At 33.0% G+C, this 16,164-nt stretch overlaps 1 protein-coding gene across 1 annotated transcript; it reads right to left on the bottom strand.

The window, feature by feature from the left end:
- Positions 1–279: 279 nt before the first annotated feature.
- Positions 280–13,803, bottom strand: LOC123194548 (alpha-aminoadipic semialdehyde synthase). Its single transcript, XM_044607792.1, has 25 exons — positions 13,539–13,803; positions 12,410–12,665; positions 12,242–12,328; positions 12,035–12,164; positions 11,436–11,609; positions 11,206–11,288; positions 10,503–10,613; positions 9,713–9,788; positions 8,838–9,009; positions 7,660–7,756; positions 7,401–7,567; positions 7,091–7,151; positions 6,763–6,903; positions 6,060–6,401; positions 5,470–5,550; positions 5,031–5,096; positions 4,512–4,629; positions 3,630–3,759; positions 2,958–3,037; positions 2,522–2,680; positions 1,897–2,134; positions 1,624–1,732; positions 1,039–1,200; positions 879–948; positions 280–660 (listed from the first exon to the last, which is right to left on the bottom strand). The coding sequence occupies exons 2-25, from the start codon at positions 12,656–12,658 to the stop codon at positions 608–610; spliced, it is 3,156 nt and encodes a 1,051-aa protein (XP_044463727.1). The 5' UTR covers positions 12,659–12,665; positions 13,539–13,803; the 3' UTR covers positions 280–607.
- Between the last annotated feature and the right edge of the window lie 2,361 nt (positions 13,804–16,164).

Below are 16,164 nucleotides of genomic sequence, written 5' to 3' on the forward strand. Positions count from 1 at the left end.
AGCAGAATGGTTCCTATGTGTTACTGTAAAAAACATCTTTCTCTGACCGCAAAAACAAGCCATCCTACTCTGTATCCTCATGGTTTGTTGATTTGAGATAGAAATCAAGCCAGTATTCATCCTCAGTATAGAGCCGTTCTTATAAAAAACAGAGTCCAGTGCCATTGTGATCTTTAAAGTTCTGATTATCAATTTTGAATGCATAGCAGCAGCTAAATTTCAAGGCTCTCGCAGCCCATCATAATTTAATGTACGAAATGGTCACAGTTTAAGACCATATGAATAGCATCGCATGAAATGCAAGTTATCAATTCCAGGTGCAATGAACTTGCTATGTTGAAGATACAACTTCACATTCAGGAAATCACTACACTTATTCTGAGGTGTGTGATATTACAAACTTGATACTAACACTGATATTTACTGAACAGGAACCTCACATAAGATTAATTGACATATGATTGCATTTACAAAGTCTTCCAGTTGAGTGCTGGTCGGGTACTTTGTCATGCCTTCGGCATCGAGAGGCTACAAGTGGTTCTGGCTTAGGTTTTGTCAAGTACGCATTTAGCTTTCTGGTTTTGGAAGATTGTCTAAAAATTAGAGGTCATTCAGTCTTCTCCCCCAAGTCAATACCGTACGCTTGCAAAATTTCCAATGCTGTAACATCAAAGTAAGAAAATGGTAAATCAATTGATTCTATGCCTTTCGATTCAAGAAAAAAGTATTGTAATGCCATGTTTAAATTCGGGTGCAAGCGAAATAGGAAGACCTGGAAGTGGCATGTTTAAATTTGGGTGCCAGAATGCTCAAATATCAGAGGAATCTATCTATTGTGCAGTTTTAAAAGAGAACTCAATTCTTTGATTTGACATTACCTGGGGCATATACTTCAGGTTCAAGAGGTCTTAGGACACCTCTTGTTTTTACCTTGTTTACGAGTAAGAGCTGCAGTGACAAAAGATTATAAATAAATGAATAAATTAAAGTATTCTTCCCTGATCATAAAGAGAAACACAAAGATGCTGTGACAAGTACCAGAGCTCCTACGGCTGCTGGAATACCAACAGTTAGAGCCATGGCAGAAATCATTTTCCCATTCTTTGTTTTCCCAAATTCCAATAAAGTGGCTCTATGCTTCTCCGTAGCCTTGCCATCTGGAAATTCTACCTCTACTTCGTGATGTAAAAGCACCATATCCTGTCCAAATTCAAAGAAAATGAAAAAAAAAAAAAAATTGACAATTTCACAGAAGAAATTCTTCATAAATTAAATTCATGATGGAGCTTATGCCAAACATGTCTAATTAAGTATGCTTGATTAACATAAATCTTAGTAGATGCAGAAGGCCACATGAATATACATACATATGTGTTGTAGATTCAGTTTTGGCAGGATTGCATAAATGTGAAGAGAACATGCTCCTTTTCAAGATTATGCTCAGAAAGCATTGAGATCTTGCAACATATATTTCTGACTGGATTTCTGCCTCTTGATGCAGAAAAAAGGATGATATATTCTTATAATAGACTATACATAATAAAAAGGAAGGCATTCCAGTGCCCATATTCTGTTTCAGTTTGGGCTATTCAGAAACTGAATTTCATTTTTGACAAGATATACCTGCTCTGTGTTGGAATAGGCTAGCCTTTCTTCCATGCGAAGACAGCTGACATCAAATGCACTCTGACAGGATTCAGGAATTTCCGACTGCTCATTAAGCCCCAAAAATCTAATGGACATGAAAAAGAACAATTCAAGCAAGTAAAATATCACTGTTTCTGAATTTAAAATAAAAAAACAAAGAGAGAGAAAATAAATACGAACATTGTTGCTAATTGGCCAGTTAAAAATTCTGTGCCAAATGATAATTCTCACAATATAGTGGTTACTCACATTATAGTTTTGGCTGCACTTGTTGCAGTTTCTTGCTCTTTGCAAAATCCAAGTGAGAGAATCCTTTCTGATATGGCCTTCTCTCCTATTAAAGTTTCATCCATATTTCTGCTATCAACTTTCAGAAGTTCACAGAGGAACATTCTGAATGACGGCCGCTTTCCATTTTTTAGAATCGGATGACCTTCAGTACTAAAAAGACCCATTCTTGTAAGCGTTCCCATAATTTTGCCAAATCCTGCACATATCATTTAGATAATAAATGTTAAAAACATATAACTAATAGAGGTACATGTTGATTCAGTCACAGTGAGAACCTATATCAGGATTTACTATTGACCATAATTTTTGTCTTCAGCCATTAGTTTTATTTTTAATAACTCATTACCCTGGATAATCTTACATAATCAAGTTAATTAATCAGGTTCTTAACTGTATTGACCTTAAAAAAGAAAAATAAAGAACCAAGTTCAAGTCATACTATTAGGATCTCAAGTGCAAGGTATTGGACATAGATTCAAAACTGGAAAGTATGGGTTTTTGGTGTGGGTTTTATGTCTCTAAACTCTCCAATTTCAACAGCAAACTTTTGTGATAGGATTTTTCCAAGGTTTATATAACATACCTTCATAGCGAAAGGTCCCTCGAAAGATGGTTGATGCTTCATTTGCTATGCCATATACATCTCCGTAAACCAAAGAGTTACGATTAGGAAGCAACTCTAATGCAAAAGCTGGAAGATCTGGAAGCCGATATCTGTGTGCTGAATCATAAAGTTTGTCCCCTACAAGTTTGTGCCAAAAACTTCAAGAGTTAGAGAGGGGGAGGGGGGATATGTTCATACCAATGACTTACTAGTTAGCATGAGATGAACATAATGTGTTTAGACAAAGTGCAAGAAATTATTGACATTTAAGTAGTTTTTAAGATAGAGATACACCCTTTTATACCATTAACTGGAAAATGTGCAAACATCCATTTATTGGAATGTGCAAGAAAGGGTATGCACATATTTTACTAGCTCCCTATATCATAAATCTTTTGGATTGCACACAGCTTACCATCAATATGTAGAATTTCACCATGATATTTATATGTGGCAGGGTTGCGCCCAACTTGTATTGCTCCTGCAGGACTCCAACTGAATGTTTGATACTACAGTTAGTAACGACCATCATATAGCCATGGGACTCGAGTTAAATATAACAACCAAAATGATAAGTAGGAAAGCTTGAAAAATGCATGACAAAAGAATAGCAAGAAATTCCTTGTCCAGAAGTTTGTAACTCCCATAACTCCAATTTGATTGATATAGGAATCAAGGCTGAAAACGAAATAACAATTAGAGAGAAATAAAAGTAGTTGGAGCCCCAGAAATTTCTTTGTTACAGTAATCTGATATTAAATTTGATAATGGGCACATATTATTCAAGGAAATGCAGGCATGTATTGTCTGATCTTTAATAGTGTATTATAGTTCACATGTTAGAAGAAAACATAAAATATTTTTGTTTATCTTCTTAAGAATATAAATAGTCTCTAGCTGATTTAAAATCCATGGATTTGTAAAACACGTAACTAAGCACAAAATAACTCGTTGGTTGACCAACAAATAGGCATTTTCAGAGCATTTTGCTGCTTCACATCTTTGGCAGCCGAAAAGGAAATCTGTCCTATGATGGTAATTCTTAATGTCCTCAAAGTTCTTGCAGTTTGAGTTTTAGTAACAATACCTGAATTTGTATGCTAGTGGATTGTTAGCAGCCGCTGGAGATGGGAGGCCCCCACAGAAAGAAGTGAAGGACCTTATTTTTCCTTTTCGGGCATGTGCTTCGTTGATCATCTTCATTGCCAACATATGATCTGAAGAATTTTTTATGTACTGATCAAATTAAAACTAAGTAGATCATCTTTTTACCATGTTATGGTCTGAAGCATTTTATACATAAGGAACAAAATAAAACCAATGTCACAGAACTGACATATTTTTTTCTTTTAGACACTGGATCTTCCATTATGAAAATTCTGAGTAGGGACCTAAGGATATAAATAGGAATATAAAGTATGTCCTAAAACTTGAAAAATAGTAAGAAAGTTTTCATTTAAATTAAATGACATGAAAGTCATCTTACATTCTCCCTAGACTGCTTCTATATTTCTCAAAATTCTAATTTAAAAGGATGAGGCCTCATGAATATGGACATGGTAAATTTTTATTGGTGTTTTTAGCTTGATAGGACGCAAGGCTAACAATTATTCATTGGTTGTATAGACAAGAGTTACACACTAACAGTTAAATAAAAACTTAGGGACAAACACTTCAGTTGGTTCGTTGATGAAAATTTTAAGAGATGCATTAACTAAGAGGAAAATAAGTGGCACAAAAACTCATCAGCAAATTGAATTTCATTTATATGTTTTCTATTTCTATAAGTCAGCATATTTTTCAAAAAGAAAAAAAAACTTATTTCACACTATTACATGTCTGGATATCAAAAAGAAAATTATCTTCTTAGTATCACTCAGATATTCATGTTTGAGAGTGCAAGCTACTGTTATATGCCGAAGACAATATTTTAAAGAAACAAATCAGCATGGCTTAGGATGTTAAATACCTATTCCAGGGTCCAAGCCCATCTCACCAAGAATTGTAATACCAGCAATCTTGGCCTTCTCGTTTAGCTTAGACATGGAATCATCAACGTAGCTAGCGGTGACAAGATGTTTTTTAAGCTGCAACAAGAGGCATAATCATGTCATTAGCTAAAGGAAGAGTGAGTGAAAAACAATTCATATTGTTATATCCTATAATTGACATTTTAGTGCTAGTGTTTGTTAAGATGGTATCTAATACAGAAGTTTAGAGTAAATATATGATTTCTCTGATAGTTTGGGAGTTGATAAAATTATCTTTTAACAAGATATTCTGTAACTTTTTCCATTTGAATATATAAGCTCCTTTCCATGCACATCTGGAGAGCCCTCAACATTTCTAAAGGCAGGATACATCAAAAGAGTCCTCATAATTAGGCTATTGTCACTATGATTTTTCTGTTCCTCCCTTAAACGCTATTGCTAAACTCTTGATGCCAATACTAGATAGGATACAGAAAGTATGAGATAGTATAAATTACCTCGATGCATGCATTTGCTACATGAATGTGGAAAGTAGTGGGTAGTAAACTGACAACAACCTCAACCTGCACAAAGCCAGAACTTAATGAAGTAAGTGATCAAGGTCTGATTATTTAGAGTTTCAATCCTACAAAAGAGCAAAAAACTAAGAGGTTACTAAGTAATAAGATTGTAGATTTTATAAGACCCTTCTCGTTTGTTTGGGTTTTACACAACCCTTTACTACTGCACCAGTAAATTATCAATAAATATTGAATAGCAGTTACATGTTCTGAGTTCATGTTGGATACCAGCTTGTATCTCATTGTTTTTATTGCAGATAATTGATATGCTTTAAGGATCATTAGAAAGTGGTTTTAAGAGATGCTGTTGGACTGTTTATCAACCATTCCTACATAAGATGAATTACATAAAAAGATTAAAAAAAAGAAAAATTACCTGTGAAATGTACTTGTGAAGACTTTCGCGATTCATCACGTCAAGCTGTACCGCTACTGCATTTGGAATGCCTTCAACAATCTAATTCAGATCTATTAATATCATAACATAACATTCCTCCCCAAACACATAACATACACACAAAGATAAATAAAAATATATATGTGCACATGACTCTCATATGCAGTATGATGCATGCCGTTAGAGTTAAAATACAATTGTTAGGTCCTAACTGGCATCTTATGCTTATTGGCAGTAATTTAACATCATATGAGAGTCCAGCTGACCAAGTATCTTGTGTTTGAATCCCCCGGTTGTATTGATGGTATAATAGTGATTTATATTGGTGGCTGTAGTTCTTATGGTGGTGCTAATAGTCCACATGCCATGTTTGAGTTTAAATATTATTGTGAGACACTTATAAGGTCAAGTGGTGATTCCACACACATATGCATGAAGCTTCTTTGTGTATATGGAAGTTGAAAACATTTCACAAAGAGAAGAGATGCAAAATTTTGATGATCAACATTACAGTAATGGAGCTAGAAATCTACAATGAAGCCAAAATAAGGGATTTTATTCAGTTATACCTCTTCTGCATCCCTAAGAAAGAGAGATGCAACAAGAACTTGAATACGCCCTTCAAAATCATTTTCCAAACAAATTTTAAGCCATTTACGCGATGAAATGCTTCCAACTGATGCTAACAGCTCAGCAGCTGGTTGACATACACGGCCTGCACCAAGAATTAGAACTGCACTCGTACTTTTTGTTTCAGGTTCCTTCTTAAGTCCACTCTCCTGAACCTTACCAACCTTGAGGGATATCTCATTTCCTTTCCTACTTTGGAGTCCATTATTTTCTTTTGGATTAGCTAGAGAAGTTAAAGAATCAATAATTTGATCCAGAACTGCTCTATCGTCTGCTCCAACCTGTTCAGAACAATAAGGTGACATATGATGATCAGTTCAACCTTTGAATCCATGTCTCATGACACAAAAATCATACTAAAAGATGATATAGAACAAGATAAGTGTAAAATAAAGTAAACAAGACTTAAAAATTTTAAGCATCTCAACCATGCAATGATGCAATGTCAAAATAAACCAGGAAACCAGACTTCAAAACTCCATGCATCTCATCTGTGCAATGATGTAATATCAAAACTATGTAAAAAAGGAAAAAACTAGACTTCAGAATGAATATGGTTCAAGTGTGACATGAGCATGATCATAAATTTACTCTTCATAATAAACAGAAAAATAAACAAGAGAACAAGACCAGTCAACTTACTTCAAGTTCTGAGTATGATGTAGCATCAGTACTTTGTCCCACTTGGCACTTAACCAAGTGGAAAGAGCCACCCGCAGCTTCAATAATATCCAAAGCCTCATTTATCAGAAATTGATCAAATAAATGACCGCTTAAGGATACCTGTCAATTCTAATGTTAATTAGAACCATTTAACAAGATATATTGTGGTAACTACAATGAACAAGATGATTTGTAATAATAAAAATATTTCTCATCATATTAAAAAAAATCTATTTATTTGAAAGATGTACAGACCTATTATATAAGGAAAATAGAATCAACACCTAAAGCAAAACTGAAAACCTACCAATATATTGTAATTCTTCTTTTTCTTTGATGAGTTGTTTTCAAGAATATTTGTTGTTTCTCTGCAAATAAATAACATACATTCTTTATCAAAGATGATACATCCAAACAACTAAGTTAATTGGATGACTTTTTGTAGAACTGAACATCTGAGTCTATATATACACATCATACGATTTTTATAGAAAAAATATTACCCAGTATAAACAATTAAGTTGATATAACTTGAAGTTGGAAGAAATTAGTTGTTATTAAATTGAGAAACTCACTAAAAAACCAAAATGACACAGCCAAATGAACTCAAAGCTTACTCAGAATCAGAATTTCGCATTCGTGGAATATATTCGTATAAGGATGTAAGTGCTCCCCTGTGGACAATGCATGCTCGGCTTAAGTGTGAAGGCAGCTTTTTGATGTCTGTTGTAGAAGCTAAACTGCCAATAAACTCAGATAGTATGTCTCCAAAATGTCGGGAAGCCTTGCCACAATTAAGGGCATATAAAATAAGATCATAAAAATTTAGTACACAGAGATATACAACTGTAAAAATGCATTGTAAGAGCACCTCACCTCTTTCGCAAACTCTGTTGGAAGAATATCAACAGCTAAACATATCACACCATTACCGTCCATATCATCATGATATGAATTATTTAGATGATCATATCTAAAAGAGAATGATTGAGCAATTTGTCAACACAAATGGAAAGATACGAGGATAATATATTACTAGTTGGAGGAGAATCTGTTTAAGATCAACAAATAAAAGCCAACAGGGAGGAATAGTATGAAATGCAATGCAAACCATAAATTCCAGAAAGTGCAATTGTGGCCAGAAAATCATTATGGCAAGAATACAACATTTGGTTCACTACAACACAACTTCTATAAATCAATATGTGTGTAACTGAATATTATGGTTTATCATCTAGCATCCTTACCAAAACTGATAGTTTGTATTCTTAGAGAGCTTTATTGAAGAAAAGAAAGATTAAAACCATATTAAAATCTGCTCAAAAAAAATAAACAGTATCTTCTTGGGTAAAGTTCTATATTTTTTATAAGACATGATAATTTTTTTTAATGGTGAAAATAAATTAGAAAGGTGTAAACTGGAAGTCCGTTGAATAGTAGACAAAAAAACATGAATTCAACTACACTACAAAAACTCCATCATATAGGGCTAGGAATTTTGAAGTAATTTCCATTCTCTTTATTCCAAGGGATTAAGAAGACTCTTGCGAAAAAATTTATTATAATTGAAACAGTATTTAGATGGCAAAGCCTGAAGCAGAAGGGGCAGCCCCGTCTTCTGCATACAAGCAAAGTTTGTTTTAATCTTCAAACTAAAATACCTAACCTGTAGATTTCTTAAAATTATTCATCAACTTCTGCATTAAATGATGACAATACCACAATGGGATAGAAAGTTCGAAAAGTCTGGGTTTAGTCAGGGGCTGATATCTATACAGAGGGCCATGGGATGAAATTAAATCTCTCAATAAATTGTTCTAAACTTTGGCCCCCTACTTACAATTTGTACACTGCCAAAATGCAAATTCTTTTGTCCAACATTGGGTCAAGTAACAATAAATAGAAAACAATAATTAAGTTGAAGTTCAGAAACATTACTGTATTGTCAATTATGCTTAAGTTTAGACAACCAAAACACTAATTCAGAGAACAGAATTCCAAAACAGTTAAAAATGATGTAATTCGCAAATGGCATGAAGTTTTCAAATTAATACCTGAAAAAAGGTGAGTCGATTGATGTGGATTGGTTGACAAACTCAAATGAGCCCCCAATATCACAAGTTATATCAGAAATTCCAACAAGTGGACATCCTTGCTTCATTAGATCTTGGAGCTGCTGGGTACTCAACAAACGAGGAAATCTTTTCTCCCAGTACATGCAATTGACTGTGACAAAGTGAATTTAAAGAGAGGAATTCATCACAAAAAAATTCCAGCACAAATGAATATAGATCATATGCAGTGCAACAAATATTTAATGATACAAAACACAATGGGAGATATGGCTTTCAGGTACTAAATGTGAAAATGGAAAGGCAATAAACATTGTAATATTGACACAAAGTACAAGCAAACATTGTAATAAGAAATTAATCATACGACCGCACATAGGAATTATAGGGAAAATTCATTTAAGAAAAAAATATTGATGCACATGGGTATCAAGTACTTATAGTTCAAACAGGAAAGGTTATAGCATCTGTTTTTCAAGCTTGCCATCTCAAGCCCTATCATAACATCCTCGGTTTCAATACATTCTGATGCAACATGCATCCAAAGATCTAATTATGACTCAATTAAGATAAGAAAAAAGCAGATAAAGAAATCTCCATGGTTAAATTGATAATAATCACACAAATTAAGCTACATGATGCATGGAATGAACATCGCATATATGCAAAGTTTATCACTGATCTTTTCTTTCATATGAGAAGGATACCAACTTGTTGAATTGTGAAATATGTTGAATGTCTCCATATTCAAAAAAGATATAGCCTCAACCGAAATAGAAAAAATACAAAAACTGAAAGGTGAGAAAAGAGTATGGTCTGCTAGAAAATGTGTTTCCATACAAAAGAGAATAACATACCAATAACAGATGCATATGGAACTATCTTTTTATGGAAAATGGGGTTGTAGTGTTCTGGGTGTGCATAATAATCTGCCTGAAATGAAGCATCAAAAAAGAGGTTTAAAGTTAGCTGCCTCTAAAAAATTAGGCTGATTTTCAGAGTCTCAATTACGATTGAAGACAAAAATGATTTCAATCACAGACAAGCTTATCATCTGTAGAAAAATTACATCCGCCAAACCATAAAATTACTTTTGCTTTACCTGTAAGCTTAGGCCTGAAAACTTAATTGACTATATATCAAAATAGCTCATTGTTGACATTAATTTATGTTAAATGTTACTAAACAGCTAGAACAGAATAAAATCAGCCAATGGAATTTGTGGATGGTGATTTACCTGCTGATTAAGTATTAGTTATAGACCTCAAATGCTAAAATGTAAACTATTAATCTAAATGCTATTTCTCTCTGTTTCTCTGGCTTGTAAAAGTGTTCCCTTGTGACCATAATAAATAATTTAAAGTACATATGTATTAGAGGTTCTCCAATTACCTTACTATCACAAGATTTACACATAACTTAGGGCATGTAATTTTCTTTTGTGTTTCAATGTCTAAGCCTGGCATTGTTTATTTACATATTGTTTGGTAAATTTCAATATTTTCTGTCTGATTGGTCCAGACATGAGATATGCAGAAAAAGAGACACATAATTTGATAAGAAAAGGAAGAAATTTAAAGGCACTGTCTCTTTCCAGAATAACATATATGAACCAAGTACCTGAGACAGAAAGATGGAATTACTTACTTTGTCAAATTTTTTTGTTGGATCTTTGTGTTCAACCATGTCTTCACTAGTCACAACACAACCATATACTTGGAATATTCTCTTTGATTTAGGTTGAGATGAATCCCTAGCCTAAAAGCAGAAAGAGAGAACATCAATGACATTGGTTTTATAATTATTCAGCATGATGTAACTCGTACATACTCGCAGAAAAGAATTACATGTAAATGACATTTATTCAAACACCGATGATTCTTTCAAATATTCTGGGCAGGAAGGCACTGGAACCCATAGCCTTCCAAATAAAATCACCTAGTATGTAGTATCTTCTCACTTTCTGTTTTAATTGCTTTTTGGTCAGGATTAGCATTCATATTTAGAATTGATCTAACAAAAATTTTTCTTTCTTCTAAGCGCACATTAAACAAGAATGGGACAACAAATCCTTGAAAAAAAAAAAAAATCAGGCAATTTCTTGAACAGAGTGGTTTCCTCACACTTGCACCTGAGTGGCCAGAAGAGAACCTGACCTCTCATTAATTCTGTTTCTTGAGGAGATGAGGATCCCATGCAATAATAAACAAAGAAATGAGAGAAGCAAAGTCTCAAAAGTAAGAAATTAACCAGGAGTTTGAATCAGTGAGCATAATAAAAACCATAATACAGAAGTCCTACAACAAGACAACCACTTGCAAGAGAATGTTAAGCGAAAACTCAAGCTCACCTTTGCAAATATTTCAGGAAGTTTACTTGGTTCAACATAAACATGAGGTAGCAGCTTAAATATTTCTTGAGCACCAAGAGAAACTGCAGGTGATCATAAATTGCTATTCTCAGATTCTAAATGAAAATATCAAAACAACTACAATCTGTATCTAAATGGCCATATTTGTGGAATGTGAAGTCAAGACATTGGATGTAATCAACAAAAGTATCACAGAATTATTATTATACCATTTCCCGAACCAGTGAATATAAAGACTAGAGGACAGATTCCTGATGGCAATCCCAATGTTGCTATCTCTTCACCCACAGAAATTACTGCAGCCTTCGCAGCAGCCAAGGAAGAGTACATATGTGAGCCACCTAGTGAAAGGAAAGGCGTTGAATAGCCAAGACCTAAATACCCTGCAATTATTAGGGAAAAAGGTGAATAACTTAGCAGTGTCATCAGGGGAAGCAACTCACCCCAGATGCATGCCAAGTAGAACAAGAGAGGAAACATAACTAATTAAAATTGAGCTACATGATAGGAGACATGTAGTATTTGAAGCCCTATGTAATGGATATATGTAACAAAAGTAAAGATCAGTATTTCTCCTAATTAAGACAGAAAATTTAAAAATAATTGGTTGCCTTTGTTAACTCAGTGAAACTGACATATTTTGCAGATTTTGGAATACACTGACAAAACCTTAATAGCATTCATAAGATATTCAAAAGCATGAAAGATTATGTGAACATATACAAAGTAAAATCTTATACCATGAAAACAACTGACTAAATTCAAATGAAGCAATATTAGGAAAAGAGTTTAAAGGTGATGAGCATACGCTGTCCTAGTCCCTGCAGAAAATCAATCATGCCTGCTCTACCAGCAAATTTACCAAATGCAAGTAGTCTTCTCCCATTGTCTCCAACAATAAGCTCATAGTCATAGAGTGAGCATTTCTCTGCTAAGATCTACATACAGTATAGAAAATGAGACTGAGGGAAAATCAAAAGCATATACTTGATAACAATGTGAATATGGAGATAACCTTATCCAACAATGGCATGTTTTCTTTCTGAGCCTTGTGGGTATGAGAAAAAAAGGCATAAGCTCTATCAGGAAGAATCATCTCTATCTGCATCAAAGCCAAACAATCATATTAGAGTTCCTGAGCTTCTTGCTACAATGAAAGCAATGCAAAGTACACAGGACTCACCTTTGGTTGCTTAACACCCACAATAAGACCACATTCTGACAAATCCTCTGATATATGACAACCAACATCCTCATATTGTGCATCATGATGGATTCGCTTAGTTGATGGCTGCACAATTATGCGGGTCACCCCAGATTTCTCCTTGCCACCATTTAGAAGTCGAGCACAGTGTGATGGGGTTAAAGGTACCCTTCTTTCCCACTTATTCACAGACTCGGAGAGGATTCCAACAACTCCGTTTCCAAGCATAGTGTACCTTCACCAGTTATACACAAAGAATGATCAAACAAAATACCATTTTCTTTCAAATATCAATAAAATCTCCTTGGTATTTCAAAATTATTTACTCTGTGATGGAACACAAGAAAGTCAGTTACTTCGATTGAGTTTAAATCACTTATAAAATACCATTTCTTTCAAATATTCTTGAGTAACCCAGAAGCTTGTGATCATTGACCAAGCGTAAAAGGAAAAAAAATTCTAGATATCTTGTGGTGTGGTGTGGAGTTTCAAATATATCCCAATGGTATGGAACAATGTTTATAATTAAGGTTTCAAATAAGGTGAAGAATACAAAAGAGTCAAATTGAAACTACCAGACATAAAAAATTAAACGCTTTCTTGTTTTCTGTCCTAAGTGATATCCAGAGAATGTATGATGCTCAACAATACAAACTCTCACTCAATTCATCAGAAGTACCGGCGAAAATTTCAGAAAAAGTTTAACTGTCAACAACTAAATGGTGAAGCCGCATTATGTTTGTCTCTGATTAGGGAAAAAAAAAAAACCAAAACACTTTTTGGTTTCAAAGTTTGCTCAAGCAAACACACAAACATCAGAATATCACAAACAGAGATATAACAAAAGTTTAACGCAGAACAATGAATTCACAATATGATCAAACTTACTGTACATTACTTACTCTAGATGATCAAAGAACTAAAAAATGATAATCTACACGCAAGAACTAAAAATTGTTACTCAAACTAATATAATAACACAACAACAAAACGAGTATATCAAATAAAAGAAAAGACCAATAACAGAATAATTCAAACAACTCAAACAAATTCAAATCAAATGAATCGTCTGATTCTGTCTGATAATTTTAATCAAGCATAAACGTACAGGTTTTAAAGGGAATAAATGTCCTTCAAATTTGCCAAACAAACAATATATCTCTCATGCAACCTGGTATATCACTAAATCAATAAGCAGAAAGAGCCTTCAGTCACTTAAAAAACAAAAAAAAATGGTGCTCTGCAATGCTGATTGTTATGGGTATTAATAGCGGAGTGTTTGGTGGAAGGAGCTATCAACAACAGACGATCATGTGCGTAAATATATTCTGTTGATGAGAGCGCTGTTGATAAGGATATGACGCAGTGAGGTATCCACTTGCTTCCTCTGCAGTCACTTAGTTGGTCTCTATACAATTAAATACAGACACGCGTCTTCCAATAAAAAGGCCGATCAGCCAATTCCCAGTGTTTGCTGTTGGGACAAGTCATTGTGGCTTGGCCTGTGCATCAGCCAAATCACTTTGCGTTACGTCTCTCGTGACACAACCCATTCATTGTTGTTCTTATCTTTTTTAATACAAATTTGTCCAATGTTACCTCCTTTACCTGATCTTCCCACATCTAGCCATTACCGAAAACTGTGTAGTTGTCATTTATTAATTTGTTTTTTACCAACAAAAAAAATTCTCAATCAAATTATTATTTTTTTAAATCAAACAAAACAAACTTGGTTAATAACTATTTCACGACTATTAAATTAATCAAATAAAAAATTTTAATATTAATTTATTATTAAAAAGTTTTAAATTTATATTTTATTATATATAAAATATTTTTTTATCACTTAAATTATCTATTTAGATTTTATTTATTATTTTTTATTCAATTCAGAAGATTTTAGAATCCAAATTATAAGGAAAAAAATATAATAAAACCATTTATAGATGTAATAATTATTAATTTGTGTATCAATAATTATTTATTATGAGACTAATTTATTTTGAATTAAAAATAAAATAAACAGACTATCATATTACAATGAAACTAAATTAAACAATGTTATATATATATATTTTAAATATACAAAATAAATATATAAATAATATATTACCCTATGATTAGATGTTATTTTATTTTTAATTTAAAATTATTTAATTATGTTATAATATATTCTTTTTATATAATTTCCTACATCTTTGAAACATTTGAACTGTTTCTTAAATTACTTCCTAGTCACCTCTATACAAATTCTATCTATTAATTATTGCCTTTCCAAGTTGAGTAATATTGTTACACTAATAATAATTATTAATTCATTAAATTATATGTGTATATTTTAAGTGTATATATATATACTTAACTTGGAAAGGCAATAATTAATAGATAGAATTTGTATAGAGGTGAATAGGAAGGTAATTTAAGAAACAGCTCAAATGTTTCAAAGATGTAGGAAATTATATAAAAAGAAATTCATGTCTATCCATAACTGTGTAGCTGACCGACCATTTTCCACTCAAACTTCGAGAAAATGATCCTATGCTTTGATGAAACGGTAAATATATATTTGTGATACATGAAAAATTTAAATATTTATTCAAATTTTAGTTTTTTAAGATACATTTATAAATTTTTTATTAGAGTTAAATAATAAAATTGTTATTTTATCAGTAATATTAAAATAATTAAAATTATATCTTTTTTTTTTTTTAGTTTAAAAAATTAACAATTTTATCTTACGATTCAGTTTTAAAAAAATTCATTTTTCCCTCTAGGATACTAATTCTGAAATCTGACTACTTTTTCCTGCGAATAACAACCCTTTGGTAGACAAAAAAGTTGTCATCGTCTATATCTAGATGACGAGTTATTTAGAGATCTGGCTAACGAGTCATCCAGAAATCTAGACAATGAGTATCTCCCAATGAAGGATGATGAATGTCGTCTAGAGTTGAACAACGCTAGTAGTCCAACAAAGTTTAGGGTTTTTGGCCCCCATCGATGGCCCGAAAAAGAAGTGAAAAAAAAACCTAGAGATTTGGGTGCAAGGTGAGGGGAGAGGGGGCGGAGGGGAAGTCACTTTCAAAGTTGAAGTATGACGGTGAAAGTTAATTTTTAAAACTTTAAGATTGTGTAAAAACTTTAGGGGGGGGGGGGTTGGTTGTCAATAATTGTGCCACTCAAATTGAGGGAACGAAATGACCCTGTTTGTTAAATTTAATAAAATAAATTTTTTATTTATCTTTAATTAATAATTATAAAAATAAAAGGTACGGGCAGGCCAAAATGCTTTCGTCAACATCAAAAGCCTTCACAGTCTCAATTGCTGAATCGTCCTCTTCCATAACAACGTTGCCCTAGGATTTGAACATCAAAGATTGAGACTTATTAAATGAGGCTTTAAAAAAGGCATGTAGTTAGGGTTTTCAATAAAGGAAAGGTGGAGCCATTTCCTCTTCCAACATAGGCTAAAAAGATTGCTTGCACCACCATCGTGATTTGATCCTCTATCATTTTATTGGTCGTAAAGTCTCTCTCATTCGTCACAAATTAAAACACCATCTTTAGAAACCTTAGTAGATTCAAAGCATCAAATGCTGCACTAAAAAATGTCGTCTTAAACAATGCCATAAATGCAAAAACTGGGTGTATGCATATTCTAGTTTGGTGTGTTTTAAGAATATTTCTAACCAAACTAAAAAACGGTTTTGAAAAATTTCAAACCAAGTTAAAAA

The sequence above is a fragment of the Mangifera indica genome, chromosome 13, assembly GCF_011075055.1.
Source record: "Mangifera indica cultivar Alphonso chromosome 13, CATAS_Mindica_2.1, whole genome shotgun sequence".
NCBI lineage: Eukaryota > Viridiplantae > Streptophyta > Magnoliopsida > Sapindales > Anacardiaceae > Mangifera > Mangifera indica.

Coding starts and splice junctions, on each gene's coding strand:
- LOC123194548 (XM_044607792.1), bottom strand. CDS start 12,658: ATGCTTGGAAACGGAGTTGTTGGAATCCTCTCCGAGTCTGTGAATAAG. Junction 12,165..12,241: donor ACATGCCATTGTTGGATAAG/GTTATCTCCATA, acceptor TACTGTATGTAG/ATCTTAGCAGAGAAATGCTC. Junction 9,010..9,712: donor TCCATATGCATCTGTTATTG/GTATGTTATTCT, acceptor ACTTTGTCACAG/TCAATTGCATGTACTGGGAG.